This window comes from Amphibalanus amphitrite, unplaced genomic scaffold (genome assembly GCF_019059575.1).
Source record: "Amphibalanus amphitrite isolate SeventyFive unplaced genomic scaffold, NRLGWU_Aamphi_draft 000105F_arrow, whole genome shotgun sequence".
NCBI classification, from domain to species: domain Eukaryota; kingdom Metazoa; phylum Arthropoda; class Thecostraca; order Balanomorpha; family Balanidae; genus Amphibalanus; species Amphibalanus amphitrite.
In genome coordinates, this window is record NW_024881600.1 from 108,323 (window position 1) to 131,506 (window position 23,184).

At 50.6% G+C, this 23,184-nt stretch overlaps 1 protein-coding gene across 2 annotated transcripts in view; it reads right to left on the minus strand.

Moving 5' to 3' along the window:
• Positions 1-23,184, minus strand: part of LOC122380718 (ral guanine nucleotide dissociation stimulator-like 1) — a 63,254-nt gene that overhangs the window by 13,533 nt on the left and 26,537 nt on the right. For both annotated transcript variants that reach the window (XM_043364125.1, XM_043364124.1), the window contains exons 2-6: positions 21,094-21,201; positions 19,201-19,397; positions 5,455-5,511; positions 5,014-5,198; positions 4,605-4,741 (exon numbers count right to left, since the gene is read on the minus strand). In XM_043364125.1, the coding sequence (XP_043220060.1) occupies positions 4,605-4,741; positions 5,014-5,198; positions 5,455-5,511; positions 19,201-19,397; positions 21,094-21,201 (684 nt within the window). The remainder of the gene's footprint in view (positions 1-4,604; positions 4,742-5,013; positions 5,199-5,454; positions 5,512-19,200; positions 19,398-21,093; positions 21,202-23,184) is intronic.

Here is a 23,184-nt window from a genome sequence, read left to right on the forward strand (position 1 = left end):
TCAAGGTCAGGTCAAGGGTACAAATTGCAAGTTTCTACAGTATCGGCCTTGCACCGTAGTTGCCGAAGAATGGAGTCATGGACTGAGACTGATCGCCCAAAACGTGTTCTTAGGCTACCAAGACAATATTAGTTGCATACAATATCATTCAGAGGTCAAGGTCAAGGTCAGGTCAGGTCAGGTCAGGTCACCAAAAAACAAAATATAGAAAAGGGCATGTGTGACACATGTTTTATGGGTCATTTTACTCATAGAATTCAATAGGCACACTCAATAAGTGATATGGACCACCTCTAGATGAGTTTCAGGTCGAGGTCAGGTCAAGGTCAGGTCAAGTGAGGTCAAATTTTGAAGTTGGTTGTTAAGGCCTAAAAAGGTGTCTATCTGATGCAGTTTTTCACGGCGAATCGAATGGTGCTATTTTTGTTTCCGTACGAGGTCTAGAACTTCCAAAAAAGTCATTTTTCAAAAAAAATTATGTGTAGTGACGTCATAAAATTTTGAATAACTCCCACATTTTTGAACCGATTCTTCTAAAATTTGGTATGTAGGTGCACATAGACCAATTCTCTGACATATATTCCGGTTTTTCGATACACTCAAAATTTTGGATTTTATAATGATTTTCCCAAAAAAATCAGTTTTTTGAAAAAATTTAGGCCAAAATCCAAAATTTTCAAAAAACCGAGATAGCCATTTGATAGACAAAGTAAAATTACGTATAACCTTTTTTGTTACGTCTTGATTCCTTTAAAAATGAAGATGTTAGCGGCGTTTGAACTTTTGCCGTTTTTGAGGCGAAAATGGCGAACATGACGTCACTAAAACGTCAATTTCTCAAAAATTTTCCGACGGATTTCGCTCAAATTTTCAGGGAAGGTGTCAAATTGATGTAAGAAAAGGTACTGAAAGTTTGGCGGCGCTGCGCGCCGCCGTTTTTGAGATATCGCAAAAATTCGCGAGGGGGGGTAAAATTTACCCCCCCCAGCCCCGCGCGGGTTAAGATGACGGGACCGTTTAGGAAGGATGATGTTCTATGCTGTTCATTAAACGTACGCTCGGGTTGCAAGAAGGTCATTTGTGCTGGTTGAAGAAATTTCTATTGCTATTTACGTGAACATTATATGCCCACAACAACGCGATGTTACGTCATCCACGAGCATACGATTGCACCACGAACGATGAGGGAGGGAGCCAGTGAGGCATGCAGCCTCCCGCAACACCCTCGTAGAGCGTCACAGACGCACCTTTCACTCAGCAATAAACGTCAGTACCCGCTGGACCGTGGCATATGCATGAAAAGGCACTGCCAGAGGCGCTCATCCGTCAGGCTTGGAGGTTCTCACGCAAATAGCACGCCTTTCCCTCAGTTATCATGTTTGTCACTTTGCTAATAATACTGACACTATTTTTGTTCACAGTCACTATCAACTAAATTTAATAAGGTAATGATGTGCTCACTGTAGCAGTGAGCCCTTATCTTATCAACACCGAAGTACCTAATGCACGCACTGGCGGATCCAGGGGGGGGCCACCGGGGCCATGGCCCCCCCCAAAAGCCTGAAAGGGGGGGCCAACATATCTTTTGGCCCCCCCCCCCCAAAACGCTTGGAGAAAAATTAATGTGAGAAGGTTGCGTAGTAGATACCTACTAGAATCAGCAGCGTGATTCAATAGCGTAGAGAAAGTCAGGGGCGCGGGAACTACTTTCAGACTGGGGGAGCACACCATAATAGAGATCAACCTAGGGTCCCCCCAAATCTAGTTTTCTCACCGGTTTTAGGCCACTTCTTTTTCATCCCTTGGCTTTTTCAAAAAAAAAAAGAAACAGTTGCAAAAAAGGACGGTATTCCGTTTGAAAGTTGTGGGGGCACCGCCCCCACTGGCGGATTCAAGGGGGCCACCGGGGCCATGGGCCCAAAAAGCCTGAAAGAGGGGGCCAACATATCTTTTGGCCCCCCAAAACGCTCGAAGAAAAATTAATGTGAGAAGGTTGTGTAGTAGATACTTACTAGAATCAGCAGCGTGATTCAATAGCGTAGAGAAACCCAGGGGCGCGGGAACTACTTTTAGACGGGGGGGGGGGGGGGAGGTCACACCATGATAGAGATCAACCTAGGATCCCCCAAATATAGTTTTCTCGCCGGTTTTAGGCCACTTATTTTTCATCCCTTGGCTTTTTCAACAAAAAAAAGAAAACATTTGCAAAAAGGAGCGGTATTCTGTCTGAAAGTTGTGGGGGCACCGCCCGCACGGCCCCAGAGTTGGGGGGGGGGGCAAGCTGCCACCACTGCCCCCTCCCCCCGGTTCCCGCGCCTATGGAGAAACTACCGGGTTTACTAGCTTCCTTCATAAAGTGTCGTTATGTCTTATCGTCACCCGAGAAGGTCTTATTGCATAAATATCGATTGAGCTGTCAAGTTAACAAACTTGCTGTGGCAGCCTGACCTGACATGACCCGGCAACTTTTCATTCACGGAACATGCGCAATAATTTTTTTAGGAAAACTCACTGAGTTTTCGTTGAAAAAAAAACTTGTTTTGTTTCGTAATTGTACAAGAAGCATATGAGGGACCTTTTTGTCCCTTCCTGCGAAACGGTAAGGTCACAGCTCAGGCCAATCTCTAAGGGTCAGTCGGGTCACTTATTTCTTAAAAGGGTCCTTACGGCATCCAAGGACCAATTCCGGCTTTTGAGTGCGCCACATCAGCATTTGATGCTACGACAGATGTTGAAATCTGAATATATGTTAGAGGCCGTATGAAAATTCGGTCCGTTTGCAAACGGCCTGGCCCAGTCAGGCCATATGAAACTACCTGAAAACACCGGCCGTTTGCAAACTATGACCTGAAATATCAGACCGTTTGAAAACGACCTAGTTAGTTTCGGCCTAGCGGATCCAGGGGGGCCACGGGGTCATGCCCCCAAGCCTGAAAGGGGAACAACATATATTTTTTGTCCCCAAAAACACTTAAGAAAAATGAATGTGAGAAGGGCGTAGTAGGTAGAGAGAAAATACCGTATCATTAAAAATCTGTGAGCTTGATAAAAGTGTTGGTCTTGTCTTCACCCAAGAAGTTCTTATTGCACACTTTAACCATGGATGAAAGAACCTTCATCCCGTGGTTCTCCTTCATCCATGCTTTAACTCTCGATCGACGTGTGAAGTTATCGTGTAAGGTATCATGAAGCCGATCGCGACGAAACTTTAGTACCCTCATGGTGACAAAGTCTGAAAATTTCATGACCCTGACCCAAGTGAACTTTGACTTGTGGCCTATTTCTCGAGACTGTTTGGCCATGTTGGAGGCCATGTTTGGCCGGAATAGCGATTCGGCGTATGTCGGCTCACATTATCCGCGCTTTTATAGTCTTTTCGTGGTTTAAAACGCTCAAACATGTGATATGATGTTGCTCCCACGCATTAGGGCGGATGCCAATGTCACCTTACGGTCAAGTCAGGTCATTGACCTTTGATGACCTCGGTGCACTTTTCCGAGTTTAACATGTTTCTAGGATAGTTTCGTTTAGCTGATTTTGAATTTAGCATTTTGCAGCCATTTGAACATTTACGAAGTAGTTTTGATGCCTTCGTATCATGTTACGTAGCTGCCAGTGGTAGTGGACACCTGCTATACGGACGCCCATAAGTACTCCTACTGGTTGATCTGACCTGACCTGCCCCGACATGGTCTAAACGCATGAAGACATTATCTATGATCCAAACTAACATGAAATTTGTGATCAGCACAAAAAAAAAACGTATTACAGCCTTACTTTAGGAGGTTCTGACAGGTCCTGATTTTCCCGTCTTTTGGGTCTGTGACCTGACCTGGGCGGTGTTTCACGGCACGCTGCCAGCCGCTGCCAGCGCTGATGGCACTTTTGGTTTCAATGGAGACATCAACAAGCCTATACCCACAACACTACCGAAGGCTGACCTTAGCTCGCGGAATGCGCTGTCAGCGGCTGTCAGCACGACCGTGAAACACCGCCCTGGAAGGTCAACCAATGACCAAGGACCTTAAAATCGGGTATCATCGGCTTCGTCTCGTCACTCACGGGCAACACGCCTGTTTTTTTTTTCGCGAGCTCTAGCTTAATCAGGGGCCGAACGGCAGGGGGTCCAACCGACACCTCCCAGCCCGCGAAGGCTGCGCCACGCACCGACCCGGAGCGGGCTAATTGGTCGACAAAAGCAATTTGAAGTGTTTTCAAAGTAATATTTAGGCTCGGGTTGGGTGGGCTACCATTTCTATTTTTTTTTTTAGTTTAAAAAAATATCGTTTCAGGGCTGTGACGAAAAAATAAGTGGCCTAAATCCGATGAGAAAACAGGATTTGGGGGTACCCTAGGTTTGGTTACTTGCAGGAGTTGGCCCCCCCCAAAACGCAAGTCTGGATCCGCCAGTGAATGCACGCAATAATACCAGTTCAATTTCTAGTTCACAGTTATTCTGTCTAGTGTCAAGCCTCTTCAACTCTCGTTTGCCTACTCCTCCGCATTTTTGCAGCATCGTCAATCCCTTGTGTCCGATCTGATTCACCGATGAAATACAAACACCAGCACCTAGTCCTCCCCGCCACACCCTCCACGTGACGTACCGCGTCCATTCGGGTGAGCTGCTCGGCGAACCGGCGCTCTGAGATCTCGTGGAAGGTGAGAGGTGGGACGTCCGACTGCACCGGGCTCAGACACCGCACCTCCTCCGTCGAGAGGATCCGCTGCAGCATCGGCGAGGCTGCCGGCACAAGAACGTCGGTTTTGACATGGGCGACGGTTGATCATGGCGAGGTCAGATGTTCAGTGCAAGGACCCCTGAAACAGTCACAAATGATTGTCCGCATTGATTGCTAACAACCTAAAGCAGCTTTATGAAGGATCCAGCGTCCTGCGGAAACACGTGTATCATTTTTATTGCTAGCTCAACATCAAAACTGCCTTGCAATACCCCCTCTCGGCTACTCTCTGTCAGCCTGATACTCTTCTGATCACCATTGATAACTACCTTACCTTTGATCTCCTCCTCCTTCTCAAACTTTTCCAGCTTGTGTGTGACCTTGTTCTCGAGCTCAGAGGTCTCCGGCCGGTAGGTGCGGCAGAACTCGAGGATGCGCTGCATCAGCGGGTACTCGGGGTGGTCCTGGAAGTCGGCCGGGTACGAGTCCAGCCACACCATAATGGCCAGACGCAGCGACCTGCCGGGGCACAGCGGCATAGCGTTAGGGCAGAAGCCACATATACTGTCGAGTGTGGGCATTAGTCATCGGACATGTCCTTGTTGAGGGAGATGAACGAATCCCTGCGTTCAGGGTGAAATGGGCATTGAAATAAAAACAGCTGTTTTTATACAGCCCAGGTACCAATTTTATGAAGAAGCCTTCCTGCCACTTCGTTAACAAACTAGCTCAATAGGTGAAAGGCCTTGAACAGAAAAAGACGTAAATCACATACTTTTTGTGTTCGTCTCGGTTCTCTTCATTTGTTTCTCCCTCATGAAGCTTCCGGTACCTGTAACAAGAAGAACACCGATCAGGAAAAGGCGCACGCACAGACACACACAAAATGTACCAACAGGCACTCGATGACACTCACATACCGATTTACATATGGACGTCGTGGTATAACGGAATGCGGCGACTGCTGGTGCACCGGAGCGTAACGTGAAACACTGCGTCAGAACCGAACGCACGGACCGCTGCCGCCAGATGTCGGCTCGGGCAGACCACACTGAGGGTGCAGGTGGCTCAATCGAGCCATTCATTCAGCCGGGTGTCTGGACCATCGTTCCCTTACTTCCCATTTTGTGCGGTGGTTGGGAGGTGATAGCGGGGTCCGACTGGCTACCCACGAGCCTTGAGCCACTCTCCGGGGCCCGGGAGGCCGCCGGCCAAGCGGCACGGCTCTTCCCTGCCCTGGGCTGAGTCACGAGCCGCGGTACGGAGCGCTGTGTGCCGGCGAGACCCGCGGCTGGACCGAGCCGCCTCAGCGCGCAGCCGTGAGAGCCGGGCTTTCGTCGTCACGGGACACAAGGCGAGACGCCACACAAAAACCCAGCGTCGGTCGGCCGACGCGGAAACGGAGCCGTCGCTGATCAAAGGACGCCTGTCTTCGGCTGTGACATGGACGTCGGCCGAGATATGCCGCCCCGAAAGCGTGACGGCTAACATTTGCTTTTGAAGGCGACGGCGAAGAGGCGACACAAAGAAACCGTATAGCAGGGTCCGTGAAATTTAGGAATTTCCGCGCGTTTGACGCGGCTATTTTCACAGGTGATGTGAGTTCCCGGATGGTGGCTGATATGCCTCCGCTGCACAGGCTGCCAGACATCAAACAAGTCAAAACGCACAATACCCTGGATTCTGATGCCTGATTTGCGGTGTCATGCTCCTTACACGGGCCAGCCAATCTGGCCCTGGCGCACCGTTGCGCGGCCACATTCCCAGTACGTGAGCCTCGACCCTGTTCCGGTCGGCCGGGCGCAATCAAAAGCGGCGTCTGGCGGCAGGAGGTGGGCCTGTCACCTGGAGTAATGGTCGGCGGACGGGCCGGACTAGGGTGAGGGACTGGGGCGTACAGCCGAGACACGCCGCTCGAGAGGCTATTGAGACCTGTCGCTCCACCTGGACCGAGACCTGGACGTGTCTGTCCGTACAGCGCCGGCAGCACGGAGGTGTTTTTGGTGGTCGCGGCCGCCGTCACGGCACGGCGCCGACACGCCGGAAGTGGCGCGATCCAAACCGGAAGTCTGCGGCGCCGCCTCGTCGAGGCCAGTCGACGCGCGCCGGCGATTCGGTCAGGTATGGAATGAAACAAGCGCACGGCTCGAGCTGCCAAGAAGCAGAACAGCCATCCTCGTTTTTCGCTGCATCAAACTCTTTAGGTATTCAGGAATCGTCGGCAGAATATGATACTGGTGGTTATGACCCTCGCATATGTGTGGCGTTTGCCAGCTTCTAATGTGTATGGGGGGTGGGTCGGTTGGACCCCCCCCCCCTTGCCGTTTGGCCCGTGATCGAGCTAGAGCTTCGCGGAAAAAACGAGCGTGTTGCCCGTGACGAGAGGAAGCCGATGATACCCAATTTTAAGGTCCTAGGTCATTGGGTGACCTTCAATGACCAAAAGTCGGGAAAATCGGGACCTGTTAGAAAGTCGTAGTGTGGCTGCTAAGAAGTTTTTCGGGGTGCTGATCACGAATATCGTGTTGGTTTTGATCACAGATGATGTCTTTAAGCATTTAGACCAGGTCGGGTCAGGTCAGGTCAGGTCAACCAGTAGGCATCGTGGCGGGTATTCGTAGTACGTGTCAACCGCCTCTGACAGCTTCGTAACATGTTACGAAGGCACCAAAACTACTTCGTAAATGTTCAAATGGTTGCTAAATTCGAATTCAGCTCCAAAAACTAGCCTAGAAACATGTACAGCTCGAAAAAGTGAACCGAGGTCACCCGAGGTCACCAAAGGTCAATGACCTGACCTGACCTTCAGGTGACCTTGACACCCACCCTAATGCATGGAAGCAACATCAAATCACATGTTTGAACGTTTGAAACCACGAAAAGCTTGCAAACGCGCGGCTAATGCGAGCCGACATACGCAGAATCGCGATTCCGGCCAAACATGGTCTCGGAAAAGAGGTCACAGGTCAAAGGTCATTTGGGTCAGGGTCATGAAATTTTCAGGGTAGGTGTAAAATTGATCAATGTGTGGGTACTGAAAGTTTCGTCGCGATCGGCCGCTTTTTACGCGAGTTATTCGCGAAAAACCATGGGGGGTCCATCCGACCCCCCCCCCCACATGCGAGGGTTAAAACCCGCGCCCCGTTGGGCTCTGCCGAGCACCGCGCCCGGTTGGGGGGGCCATTTTGGCCCCCCCTAAGATCTCGAGAACCACGCAACATAGCGACAAGCGGTAAACGGCGTTGGATAGCCCCAACGGGGAACTATCTTGTGACCCAATTTTATTGACCTAGGTCAAACCGATGACGTCACAGGTCAGGTCAAAGGTTCAATTTTCACCGTTTACAGGCACTTCAAGAAATGCGTTGTAAAATCGAGTAAAATGCATTTCATTGAAAATCATCGATGGGGAAATGTTCTTCAAACACATATTTTGCTATTTGAGGTCACTGATACCAGGTCAGGTCACAGAGGTCAGGTCACGGGGGGGTCACAATATGAAAGTGTCGTGTGATACATGTTTTATGGTCCATTTTACATGACAAATGCGATTATATGGGTCAGGCAGCCTTTGGGGCCAGCTTAGATCACGTTTTGGTCAAGGTCAGGTCAAGGTCAGGTTAAGGTCAGGTCAAGGTCAGGTCAAGGTCAGGTCAAGGTCAGGTCAAGGTCAGGTCAAATTAGGTCAAATTTCAAATTTAATATTTTTGCATAAAATGGGTATCGAATCGATGTAGCTCGTCACGGGGAGTTCAATGGTGGTCTTTGTTTTGCCGTACGTGGTCTAGAATTGCTAAAAATTGAGTTCAAAAATTTGACGTCATCATTTTTGAACAGTTTTTTCGCTATAACTTGGCCAAAAAACGAGATATCGATCTGAAATTTGGTATGTATATAGAAGAGCGCTGGGACTATCACATATATTCCGGTTTTTTCGAAATTCGGAAAATTTTTGGATTTTTTCAAAGTTTTTCTAAACAAATCAATTTTTTGATTTTTTTTTTGTCAAAAACCAAAAATTTTGAAAATCCGAGATAGCAGTTTTGTAGCGCCGCTTTTTGTCTACTAGACCATATAAAGAACTTTGAAATTGCTTGATAACTGTAGATTTGGTGAGCGTTTCAAGATTGCATGTTTTTTGCTCATTTTTGCTCGAACATGACCTCAGTTTGACCTCAATAACTCCTGACCTAAGGTGACCTAAGACTTGAAATTTGGTGTGAAGGTGTCAAATTGACGCCCGGGAAGGTACTGAAAATTTGGCGGCGCTGCGCGCCGCCGTTTTCTTGCTATTCAGGAAAAACCACAGGGGGGGCCAAAATGGTCCCCCCCCCCAACGGGGCGAGGGTTAAGAAGGAACTGGTTAAAGACTGCTGGCTGCGGCATCGAAATACACCAGACCAAATGCTCCATTTACAACGGCTGAGAGGATCTTACACCGAAAAGTTGACAGTGTTCATAGGAGGAAGTGCCTACGCCCTAACATCCCGAATATTATATCTGCCAAGTACTTGCCAAAGTGTTTTATTGCTGGGCGCCATCTCATATCGGTATGAGCGTTACAGGCAATCACTACCTACTTAGAATCCATGGGAAGTCTAAATATAAGCGTCGTACCGCTGTAGGACGTTTAAAGCAGCTTTTGGAAGCTTCAACGTAAGCGGCGCTACAATGGGAGCCGCCACTATTGGATTATTCTATAGGCAGAAGTAACGGACAGACCTCGAGGATGCCGGCCAGGGCTAGAGGCGGCGAAGTCGCGATCTCTGCGGTCTTGAGTCGGAGCTTCTTCGTAATTTCAACGGCGTGTTACGTCGACAACCCCTATCGGATTGGTACGAGAAGCCTTCCTTTCACGGCCGTTACAAAGCGCTGCTTGTTTGTGGGCTGTGGCGCTGGGGAGAATGTCTGTTCACGTGAGTGCCTTTCACGGGGCCATCAAGATGCCTTGTTGTCGTAATAATGCGGGAAATGAACACTTGAAGAACGGCGGTGCTGTACGCAGAGCCTGAGCCATTTTCATTTCACTCTACTCAAGGCCAGTCGAGAGGTATGCGAAGGTACACCGCATTTCCCGAGAGAGCCCACGGCGACCCTTCCGGGCAGATGCCTGAGCTAGCCTGGATGCCAGTCCCCTGCGGCCTGCAGAGCGCTGCAAAGAATGCCGGCGGCCGCCGACCGGTACCACTTTCCCAAGATTATGTTTTACCTACTCTTCTACCAACCTCTCGCCTCCCCGAATAACTAGATGGGAGCTAGGCAGCGGGAGGCACTACATACAAATCACCGTTGCATGGCAGCCTGACCTGCCCTAAACTCCTGTCCAGAATCTCCAATCTCTCCGTCGCTCCTAGTCGCGACATCCTCTCAGAATGTTGAGCGCCGGGTACCGTGTGGACGCCGACCTTACAGCAACTCGTCGTACCGCTGTGCCTGTGAGGAAAGGCGGCATATGGTGCCGGGGAGGCGGCGCTCGCCGGTCCGTCGCCAGAGACGTGGGAAAGTCGCCGTCTGCGTGGGAACGGCGCATCGCAGCGGTATTTTACCACCTGGCCACGGACCCGTCCGAGCGCCATCTACATGCATGTATGTAGATTGTGAACGGGAATCGAGGTTTTCCGCTTGCACTGGCAGGTTAGAAGTCACATGTCAGGAGGGTTACGTGAAGTAGATTCGGCAATAAAGTGCGCAGAGCAAGAAGTTTGATTTTTATGACAATATCAAGCAACATTACGTGTAACAGGCGGCTTTCCTACTTTTATAATAATCAAACTTCATAACGTACTTCGGTACACCGATTATGCCAGTCTGTAATCCCTGCCCCCTGCACTGTCCGGTCGGGTCACTGAACACAGCGAGGGTCAACCCCGGCCAACCCCGCTCAGCGATGGACCGATCCCGCTTCCTGGAGCTGGTCGGTAGCCGAGCCAGGGTCGGCCGACACCCCCGGCAGTGCGGGCCGACCCCGACCGTAACTGGTGCCCCTACCCCCGCCCCATGACCGCACCGGGCTGACAACTGACAGATGCGACCGAGCCGGAAAGCTTCCAAAGAAATTGCAGCATTTTGAGCTGAAATGGAGATCACTCGGTGCAATATGTTATAAGCTTTTAGTATATTACACTGTACTGTAATGCTCCTGTGGCCAGTTTATTTTATGGTTCACTTATCAAGATTGGAATATCGCCCTTAGATTCTTGGAGCACAACATGATAATAATGGTGCTAAAACCTACAGCTAAATAGAAATGTCCTACCATAAAACAGCTATTTTATATCATTAGTCATCAGTAACTCCCTTTGCAGATGCGAACAAATCTTCGGACAAATTAATTCGCTGAACGTAGCAGTGCTTATAGATACCTACCATCGAATGGTTCCGAAGCCACAGGAAGGCGACGTGTATCCCACCCGTTGATCTCATGAACACTAACACAGTCAGGCGCTGACATGGACCAAACAGTTTATGAAACCGCCCACAGGATGTAAATAGCTGATCACATCCCGGCTCTGATGTAACCTAAACAGTCTGCATTCTTCGCGCCGGTGTCTACTGGTCCAGTTCGGTCGGAATGTCGGTATCGCGATCGGAATTCGCTGACCTCCGCTGTGCTCTGGTGGGAGATGCCGGATGTGTCAGGTATTCGGCCGCTGACCCGTCCCCTCCACTGTGAAAGCTCAGCCGTTCCGACCGGCTCAGGGTCAGCAGGTCCCAGCGTCGGTCCGGCTCCGCGGGACAGACTGGGACGGCTCCTCCGGGACCGGGACGGCCGTCCGCCGCACCGCCGGCCCGTCTCCCGCCCCGAGAGCGGTAGAAAGTGAAACAGGACCGCCGTCGCCGCCGAGTTCCGGCTGATTCGAGCCCACTTTCTACCGGGCCCGAGCGTAGTCGGTCGCAGCCGGACGCGGGGCCGCCGGGCGTCCGCACTCCACAGCGCCGGCACGTCGAGGGGGAGGTGTTGACCTTGTCCGTTCAGGAAGCGAGCGACGGGCGCGGCCGCCCCAGGCTCGGTGTGGAAGCTGCTGGCATGCTGTGAGCGGACCAGGCGCCAGAGCAGAGCGGACCAGACCAGAGAGGAGAGAGAGCTGGCTGCTTGTAGCTTGTCGATACAATCGGAACTCGGGACCGGACGCAGAGAGTGAGGCGGTCTGAACGCGACCGCAGCAGCCGAGACTATGGAACGTGAGAGAGCACACGCAGCATAAAACACCGAGCCGAGAGAAACTCGACAAAGAACAGCGCTGTCAGACAGGCAGCAGCTTTCTCTCAGAACGTGCAACCATGAGATTGTCGGGAGCCTGGTGGGAAACTGCCCCGCGGCGGCGGGGTTCGTCAGTTCAAGGGTACTAGATCATTATGGTGCACGCCCACGCGGGCATTGTGTGAGGCGGCGTCTATTTGAGTTGTAAATGTGGGCATTGACTCATAGGCGAACGCATTCAGTACGGCCAGGAACGCATGGAGCAACATCGACAAGTAATGCAGCAGGCGTTAGCCATTTCGTCGTAGCACTTAAAGTAGCGCTCGCTCGAGGTATTATGGTGGCTGATCAGAAATGGATCAGGGATTTAAATTTATTAATTCTAACTTTGGCTTTTTACACCACACTCTTACAAATGGCTTTCTAATATGATAGCATTGGCAGAACAATTGCCCTCGATGTTTTAGAACGTTCCAATAAATGATCTAGTCTTAACGCAATAGCGAACGTTATGTCATCGAATAAATAAGCTTAGTGCAGATGCACGTAATGCATAAATGGATGCGGCCTGAGACCGTCCCTTCTGAATTTCCAATCCCTTGCCAGTTTCCTCAAGCAGACGCTATAACACGGGTCCATTTTAAAATGAATGACAAGCGCCCGGAGCTGTTTCCACCGAGTAGCGCTGCTGCCTCCTCCTCCTTCCAGGCGATCACTTTCCTGGTCACCTCTGCAGAGGCGAGGTATTCGTTTTCCTGACGGAGCTCGGGCCGATTTCCTGCGGACCGTGTGTATCCGAGGCGCCGGAGCGCACGGAGCTCACCGGACCGGAACCACAACAATGAGGTCGGGTCGGACCGACCTCCGTTGGGCAACCGGCCGACGCCGAGCAGGCCGGCCCGGCCCGGGTGAAAGGTCGCCCGTCGGTCGGCAGGTCGACCGCGCACAGAAGACTCACGCAAGGGCAGACATGGACAAGGAGGGTTTAAATTAACGGCGTTAGGCAATGTGATGCTTTTCTGTTGATTGAAACCTGGGTTCATGGGTCTAAAAGAGTCTTGAAATCACCAGCACTTGTGATGAAGAGATCCAGTGCTGGTGATAGAGAGGCATAACTTGCTTTTCTGTGGAATTTCACCATTGACAAGTGCCGCAAACCGTCGCTGTGCTGAGTGCCGCATTCCTGACGCAACGCATTAAGCGCTACATTCCCGAATGACGAGACTAAATGTACAGCTCAGTCACCTGGGGCCATTTTACACGTTTCATAAGAGGGCCGGCAGCCATTTCCTCATTGCTGCGCGCGGTTCGGGACCTCTCGATGCCGCCGATGCCGTCACCAGTCGGCCCGTCGCCGTTCCGTGACCCGGGGGCAGACGGCCGCAGCGGCCTCCTGTTGTTGCGTCACTGTGACGCAAGCGACCCTCATCCCACGGGGCCGCCTTCACGAGCGGCGCGGGGCGGCGGGGCCGGCGGCTGCTCGACCCGTCTCCGGTCAGAGGTGAAGGTGCCAGCGCGAGCTGTGACCGTCAGCAGACGGGGCGGGACGGGTGGCCACATCCAGGGCTTACTGGAGGTGTGGCATCTCTGGGTGTCCAGTCCACACCTTACAAAGTAGAGGCATTGTTCATAAATTGTTAAGGGACCACTGCCTGTTGAACGTCCATCACCTACTGGAGGCTCACCAACTGTTAGAGGTCTCCCATCTGGTGAGGTTGCTGCAGTGAGCCCAACCTCGCCCGGTGACTTCACAGGGATTCCGCCGCCTGCATTAGTCACAAACAGCCCATCTGACTGTGTGGCGTGACTGCGCCCTCCCGTGAACGTCAAAACAGTGCGCCACAAGGCATGCTACACCCGCCGGATGCCACCGCGTCGACAGCGGTACACGCGGACCGTCCGCAGCCTCACGTACCCGTGGGAGGCACGTACCCGTGAGTGGCACGTGCCTCGCAACACGACCGTGTCGGCATGTGTGTTCGCGGAGGTGGATGCTATTAATGGCAATGTATAAGTTTGGCGTATAGGCATTTGATGTCTAATGCATAAACGATGTAATCTCAGCTCGTCCGGACCATTACAGAATCTCTCCTGAAAATAAGCAAGTTTTTTGATGCATCATTTCTTGACGGAAGGAAATGTCTCATTGCCTCCTGCCAATCTGAATTAGCACTAAATAGCGGTCATCAAAGCCGAACATCCATCAATTGAGGCCGGACGGGCCAATCGAACGGTGCCTGTCTGCGGATGTCGGCGCTCCTGGGACGCTCCCGGCGCGGCGTTCCCATTGGGACGCGCGTGGCTCCTCCCTCCCACCGGTAGAGCGCAGGCTCACGGAGCGGACCGTGAACGGCTCCCGGAGCGGACTGTGAACCGTCACCAGCTGCTTCCGGGTCGGTGAGCCACGGGCCGTCACACAGCCTGGACAGAGGGAACACACCAAGGTCGTCGCCACCGCCGCGCCGCACCCGCCGGACAGCCGCGTCCATGGCAAGGCCGGCCGCCGGGGAACGGGGTAGGAGGGACGGGGTTGAGTGCATGTGTGTCCTGTCTCTATGGAAACAGCAGACAGTGCGCGAATGGACTGTGTCCATTCTTGTGGACAGGCATTGTAAACAAGCATCCTTCGGCAAATAACCGAGGGGCGGTGGTTTTTGCTGATATACCAGACGCGCTGGGTCAATGACGAGTCGTTCACCACCAGCGCCCTAACGTACCGAACCACAGGTGGCCTTTCGGCAGTAGCCAGGCGACCAACCAACAGCTCGATGGACGGTGGGTAGCGCGGGGCAGACACAATCGATCACCGAACGTTCCCGTACTCACATGATGGTCGGCAGCGAGGGCCAATCGGACGCGAAATGGACCAGACTAAGGACTGTTCGTGAGTCGGTCAAGTCCAGAGGGGTCACGCGTGCGTTCGGTCACCCCATTTTGTGCTATTTCCGTTGGCCGGTTATGGGTCACGTGGCATAAAGCAACGACCACGTGACTTGAACCATGACTAAATCGGCGAATGCTGACTGCAGCATCACGTGCGGCCAGGCTGCAATACACTTGCGCTAGCGGCATTGTTGCAATGTTGTGGTGTTTTAGAACGGTTCATATTCAAATTTAACGGAATGCATTGTGAAACCAGTTGCTTTTTTGGCATTTTACCCTGTTTTATACAAACTAATGAGCAATGACTGACTGTCATCTCAGCAACTAGGACGTTTCTCTGGTTCTGTCAGGACTTGTGCTTCCTTATAAGTAATATGGAGGCAATGAGGCATGTCACGGTGGCTTTGAAGTAGGGAGCTGAATCATGAGTGAACTGCAAGCTCGACTGAATCACCGTGTTAACGACCATTGGCGTACCATGTATATTAGATAATGATAATTGGACGTCTCAGGCGTGAGAGTCGCAATCATCATTACCTATACGACATCTGACTGGAACGACGGTGGGGTAAACACTGACTAAATATGTCTCACTCGTCGGGAAAAGCACAGGTTTGATGAGCAGCGACCAACGGTTGTGAATGTTCTAGTTGACCCGGGTCTGTAACAAACACCATGGCGGGGTCTGTTAACCCGCGCCCCGCTGGGCTATTCAGCCATACGCGCCCTGCTGGGGGGGGGGGGGGCAGATTCTGCCCCCCCTGTCTAACTTCCGAACCGATGGTCGTAGAAAGACGGGGAAAACGGCAATCGAAAGCTCTCAACAAGGCGGATCTTAAGAGCCCAAATTTTTTTGCTTAAGTAGGTCAGAGGTCAGGTCAAGGTCAGGTCAAGGGTACAAAATGCAAGTTTCTACAGTATTGGCCTTGCACCGTAGTTGCCGAAGAATGGACTGAGACTGATTGCCCAAAACGTGTTCTTAGACTACCAAGACAATATTCGTTGCACACAATGTCATTCAAAGGTCAAGGTCAAGGTCAGGTCAGGTCAGGTCAGGTCACCAAAAACAAAATATAGAAAAGGGCATGTGCGACACATGTTTTATGGGTCATTTTACTCATGGAATTCAATAGGCACACTCAATAAGTGATATGGACCACCTCTGGATGAATTTCAGGTCGAGGTCAGATCAAGGTCAGGTCAAGTGAGGTCAAATTTTGAAGTTGGTTGTTAAGGCCTAAAAAGGTGTCTTTCCGATGCAGTTTTTCACGGCGAATCGAATGGTGCTATTTTCATTTCCGTACGAGGTCTAGAACTTCCAAAAATCATTTTTCAAAATTTTTGTGTGTCGTGACGTCATAGAATTTTGAATAACTCCCACAATTTTGAACCGATTCTTCTAAAAATTGGTATGTAGGTGCACATAGACCACTTCTTTGACATATATTCCGGTTTTTTCGATAAACTCAAAATTTTGGATTTTATAAATATTTTCCCAAAAAAGTCAGTTTTTTGGAAAAATTTTGGCCAAAATCCAAAATTTTCAAAAAACCGAGATAGCCATTTGATAGACAAAGTAGAATCACGTATAACTTTTTTTGTTACGTCTTGATTCCTTTAAAAATGAAGAAGTTAGCGGCGTTTGAAATTTTGCCGTTTTTTAGGCGAAAATGCTGAACATGACGTCACTAAAACGTCAATTTCTCAAAAATTTTCCGACGGATTTCGCTCAAATTTTCAGGGAACGTGTCAAATTGATGTATGATAAGGTACTGAAAGTTTGACGTCGCTGGCGTAACGCGTTTAGAAGTTATTGGCGAAAAACGGGAGGGGGGGGGCAGATTCTGCCCCCCCCCCCCAGCGGGGCGCGGGTTAAGCCTGAAGAATGAACTATCAGTCACAGCCTGTTACCGGACACACGAGGCGAGTACCACACAACATTAAACTCGAGAGAGCGTTGAGAAGTGACATGAGTCGAGAATAATGTCCAGTCGCCATGACGGATTTCCAACTCACAGACTGTGGCCAAGTTCCGGATTATCCCACTCACACGGACTCGGCGTTGGAGCACAGTCGACCCGAACTTCTGCGAAGTCGGCACTGCACAGCTCATGTGAACCGGCCTCTGCATCTAATGCAGCCCTGCTCGGCTACAAGAGGCTGTTTTCCCAGCCGCGCCGATTAGCTTCTACGCTCAGCCGCAACAAGTAACCGCAGCAGCACAGCTTCTCAAGTACAAAGAGTGCCGTGAGGTAAATACACAGAGGGAGTCGAGGAATTGCTGTGTTTAGTGGGAAACGGTTCAGATCTCGGGGAACGGGTCGCATGACGCGCCGTTCCGAGTGATGCCTGATGCGGTAACACGCGACTTTGGGGTTCGCTGGACCCGCTCGCGATTCCGTAACACATGCCAAAATTATGTCATACTAGCTAGATTGCATTCATTGTCAACGGATGGCGACAATCATCACAGCAACGCAGCCGAGTGGCAACGAGCACTCTCAAGTCACCCAGATTGCCAACGGGCTCACGGTAATGAGACTGAGCCCTTGCATCATTACTGCAACAAAGTATCAGCCAGGAATATTCGTTCACTTTTGCGTGCCGTATGAGGACGCAACATGCAGATTTAGCATTTACAAAATGTCTTCAAATCAAGCTCCGGTGGTCTTTGATCGATGGTTGTACAACTATGAGCAGTTCTCCCAATTTCTCTTCCCCTGGCTCAATAACCCTCGCCCGTAAACGGCGATCTGCCACCTTCGCCCATGCAGGGGGGGGGGTTGGTGCGACCCCCCCTTGGCGTTTGAAAACGGAGCGTCGTAGAGCTTAGCGGAAAAGACCAACGGATTGCTCTCGCCGAGATCTCGCGATTGGTGGTATATTTTTTGGTCCTAGGTCAACATTTGACCTACTTTTGACCGGTCAAAGGTCAAATTTTCGGAAAAATAGACTTTTTCAACTTTCCGCGGCGATTGCGGCAAAACGGTGGGAGATATCGACTTGAAACCTTCACTATCGTGTTCCTTGATCAATTCTCTATCGTTTGGTATGTATTTCGTTTCCCTAGCTCTAAAAATGGCGCGTTGGGAGCGCCGGAAGTCGGCAAGGTCACAGTCGGCGGCAGAAATTCGAAAAATCAAAATTTAAATTTTTGAAATCTGATTGTATTTTTGGATTTGGGAGGTCCATTTGCTCCCTATATAAGCTAATATTGCTGCATATTCCCATTGAGGTGACAAGAATTAGCAGAATAGTGGTTCGGGCGCTTTTCAAAAATAGTACCGGACGCTGTTCCTCTTGTGACGTCATAGCTCCGTGACCTGACCTGACCCGGTCAAGTTTCTTATACCATATGATAGCCAATACTTGCCCCAACATGCATGGGAAGTTTCATCACGATCCATCAACCGATGTCCGTACCATCGGCAGGAAACCTCGGGCGTTGGCACTCAGTTTGTGAAAATCCGGCCGGAGGCTGTTCCCTTTGTGACGTCATAACTCCGTGACCTGACATGACCCGGTCAATTTTTTTATCAAAAGATGCGCAAGGTTTGCCCCATAAGGTACCCAAAATTTGGCGGCGCTGCGCGCCGCCGTTTTTGCACTATTTCCGAAAAGCCTCAGGGGGGGGGGGGTTGCACCAACCCCCCCCCTACATGGGCGAGGGATAATATGTCCTTCATAGCATCACGATGTTGTTCAGCTCCCATATGAACAGAAGCACCGACTGCCTCCGCCAATGACTCAGTGGTGTGTCCTTCGCGACAGTCCTATACACGCCCCGCCCTCCGTGACTCGAGCTGACGAACGTTGCAGGGGACCGGCTCCTACTGATCACAGTCACGCAAGCGACCTATCATGCATGGCACGCGCCACTCAGACTCATCAGATGGTCTATATAGGTTATGGGTTATAGGTCTGCCAGACATGCTTCAGGAATTCTTTTTTACTAACTTCCTCGAAGAAACCTATAGCAAATATCTGACTACAAGAATCACTGTGATCCCTGCAGACAAGGAAGACGAACGTCTTTATTGGTGTCTGTTGATGCTTACCAGTGGTTTACCTACTTACCCTTCGCAGTAATCGTGGAAAGTCCGGGCGGTAGCATAATCTAATTATTGCTTACGCAAGGATATCCTTTAAACACACTGATGGGCCATCACCGCATACCGTTTAGCGGCACGGCAAGCACAACTAATATTGCACAATGGTCTTTATGCGTGAGAACACTTCATGCGCCTCAAAACTTGTTTCAGGTGTGGCACGCTTAAATGTTTGTTCCTGCGGCTCTCAAATAAGAAGATGCCATAGACAAGCAGTCATCAATAAACACCTACTGAGAAGCATGTCTTCCTAATCTCGCCTGGGATTTCAGAAGATCGGGACATTACCACACACACCGGCCGCAAACTCTTTGAGTCGAGTACTCACCGTTCGATGATGAGGTCGACGACGGCGCGCGCGCTGGTGAAGGAGCGGTAGGTGGCCAGGAAGATGGTGATGTAGGTGGCATCCAGCTCTCCCGAGTGTGAGCCCAGCGAGGCCACCAGCCGCTCCAGGGTGCCAGCTTTGATCAGCCGCACCCGCACCGTCTCCCACTCCAGGTGCGATATCTCGTCATCCGAGTCCTGCGAGATGGGTTACAGAGGTCACAGACTGGCATACGGGTCAATTGGACGAGACTTCTGTCCTGAGTTCTGTCCTAAAGAGGATACAGTTTATCTACATAGATACATTTTCGTTTTTATGATTTTAGCGAACATTGTTGAAATGCAGGTAGCTTTTCATTAATTTTGAATTGATTGATTTCAGCTTCTAATTATTTCATCGAATGCTGTTTATATGCAGTGAGATGATGTTTTTCGTACTCCAGCGTAGATGTACGATCCCCGTACAGCCCAAATCTTTAACGAGCTTGAAAAAAAGATGACTGATGTCATCACTGTCAACCGTGGAAGCCGAATGGCTACCCATCTACGCTGGAGCACGAAAAACATCATCTCACGCTCTCAGTCCCAGCGGATAAAAACAACACCTAAGAATGTTTATATGCAGGTAGCCATTCATCAATATTGCACTGATTTGAGGAAGCGAGAAGTATACTTTACGTCAACAAATTCGCTTCTACTGTGTCCATTTCTTCATCATCCAAGGCAATCGGAACGTTCCACATTTTTCGGTTCGTTGCGTCACAGCTGTTTGCACCGTCGTGTGTGCCCACTCAGCGGTGTGCACGGCACGCTGTGCACTGTGCACGCCAGGTGCACGGTACCTGTCCGGGCCGGGCCGGGCAGCGCCACTCCGCTGAGCCGTGAGTCACCTCCCGTGGGCCGGGCACGCCGGGCTCGGAGGGGAACAATGACTGCACGGTGACGAAACTGGGTCCGCTAACGACCGACCGAGACCCAACGACCGACCCAGGGATCAGCCGGATAACCGTGAGACTAGCCGGGAAAGACCCAGACGTCAGAGACCAGAGGAGACCAGGAGACCAACCCAGACCCAGAGACTAGCTAAAAGCGACCAAAGACCAATCACGACCCAGAGACCAGTCGGGAGCCAGTTATGTAGAAACCGGCCGGGACCAACAGACCAGGCTTACCCACCTGACCTGGGCCCCATGACTATAATGTCACAGCCCTGCGAGAGAGTCGGCGAGTTCGTAAGAGGTCTCCGGTTCTGTCTCGTCGCTGTCAGCCATCTAATGGTCCTTAGGGCTAACACCTCGTCTTGGCCTCGCTGAGGCAGGGGGCGTGGCACGAAACACCGGCAAAGGCGGCGCCGGCGGGCGCACTCGAGACTCGTTAACATATAAAGGTTATAATGTATGTATCAAGGTTTCACGGACGGGAACGTAGGCATCTGACGCCTGACGGATGTGATTCGGCGCACTTGGCCAAGAAATCCAATGCTCTTTTGAAATGCATTGATCTACAAGCGCCTGAAATTATATGCAAATTTCAGGCGCTTGAAATAAGCATGGTGCGGGCTTGAATCAGGGTAGCTATGGAAATAGCAGACATTTGAATTCGCCGTGGCTGTGGCACATAAAACGGGGCAAGTATGTTGAGAAAATAATAGTCTTTTCTAGACCTTTACGTAACAAACAATACCAATGACAAAAACTGGAACCGGACGAAGCAGAGTAGAAAAGGTCCGGGCAGATTGAGATTCTAGCAAGTTTTGTGCTCTAAGTGGTTTGACATTTGTCTAAGCAAGTACAATAAAACCCATTTATGCATGCTTATTACTCGACACGATCAATAACACCACAGATATCCTAGCACACTGCACCCTTCCCCTGCGAGCGCCGTGTGTACTCACGCTGTCTCCGGGCGTCCTTCCCGGGTGGTGGTAGCGCACCTTCTTGAGGTACACCGAGCAGACGGCGTCGTCGCTCTTCTCGTCCCCCCACAGACGCCACGACTGTTGCTGCAAACAGAGACAGACGCGCTCACTGCTGTGTCCACGGTCCCTCTCCCCACAGGGCGGTCCACAGGTGGGCCACAGCGCCGGCCTGGGCGGCAGGACGGTGCCCAGCAGCTCCATCGGCTGCGGCCGGCCGGCAGACTGCACGCACCGTCACGGTGCCTGTGACCGGCGGCTGCAGGAGCCGTTCCGCCGCGTCAGCAGCGGTCCGCGGCCCGCGGTCTGCGCCCGGGCTGAGCGGCGGGCGCGGCCATCTGCGGCGCAGGAGCCTGCCTCCGCGCCCGCCGCCGCCCGGCTGCCATCTGTCTCCGGGAACGGTTCTTTGGTCGACGCGGGTCATTCAGGACTGAGTGAGGCCGAGGCGGTAGTAGCCGCCAGGGAGACGTGATGGTGCAGCGTCATTCAGGAATGATCAGGGCACCCGAGCGTGTGAGCACGACTATTATCGTTTGCGGACCGGGGAACTCGGAGCCTGCGAATGGTACCTGCAACTGGATGGTGGATTGGAAGCTAAAATTTACTTTGGGCTACATATGTGTGTATAAAAAGTTTCTAGCACCTATGTAAGTGGTGCTAAACTGGGTAGAGATTAAAGTGAGAAAAGAACACGATGACACGAGCGCTTTAACTTTGTAACTTTTGCTGAAGAAACGAGCCCAGGCGGGTCGTATATCATCACTACGGCCAAATCAGTGGGGGAAACTGTGGTCAAATCTTCTATTTTTGGAAGCCTTCCATTTTTGGAAGGACCTTCCATAAATGGGTATGCATTTTCCAAAAATGGAAGGCTTCCAAAATTGGAAGGTCTAATCTCAGTGTTCCCAACTGTGATTCACATTCTTTGATTTAAGTTACGGCCTTTTTAAATGTGTAACATTAATAGTTGATTTTGCCATTTATGATCATTGATATAAGGAGAAGCAGCAGTGCTAGTGTTGGTAATACAGGCATGCTATGTCAATGTACATAGTGATATAATAGCATGGTGTCCTGGCGCACTGCTCTCTTTTTCTACTTCTAGAGGACACATAGAAATTCAGAAGAGAAAACAGCTGGTCAATAACCAACCAGGAGGAACACAGCTATAGCCCTGACAAAAAATGGTTTAAATTAAACTTACTATTCCTCATATAAATTGAAGATTCATGCTCCTTCGATAGAAAGTAACACGAAAAACGGCGCAGCAACGCCTATTTAATTCGTCCCATATTCCAGAAAAAAACATTGAAAAATGACGAGACCTCCACCCAAATGTTTGGCAAAAGCCTTAAAAAATTAAAATCAACCACACATTATGCTAATAAATGCAGAAAACGGCAACAAATACAAGTTTTACTCGCCACTACACTCCCGAAACCGCCGCACTCTGTCCAGACAATTCCGCACTGTAAATAAAGTCGGCGGTATCGAACAAGCATGGCCCGTCACTAAAGTACTTTTAAGGATATTTACTTTTCGTTTTTGATGCTTTTTGCTTACAAAATGTTTGATAAAGTCTTATAAAACCATCGTTTGTCGGTAAATTTTTGTCAATTTTCCACGACTCATTACTTTGAAAAATTACCTAAAATACATCCACGCTAGGATTTAGGCATCCACGCTAGATTATGGACACTTCACTATGGCGAATAGAAAGCGACCAGGGGCGATAGTCGCATTTGCCTCATGTTCGGCGGAAATCGGTAAGTTCCAACATATGCGCAACATTTTCTATATTTGGGTACGATGACGTCGTCAGCGTACCCATTTTTGGAAGGTGCGTACCCATATATAGAAAATCCTTCCAAAAATGGAAGGCTTTCTAAAAATGGAAGATTTGACCACAGTTTCCCCGACTGAAATAGGACGGCGGTGACCGCGATTCTCGATCCCAAAGTGATGGCTCGTTTGGGGCGGAGGCGGCTCGCACGCCCGGAGGCCAGTTTCGCTCTCAATAGCATCCCGAAACTGTGCGATGGGCGCTCATTAGGTAGCCCCGAGTCCGTC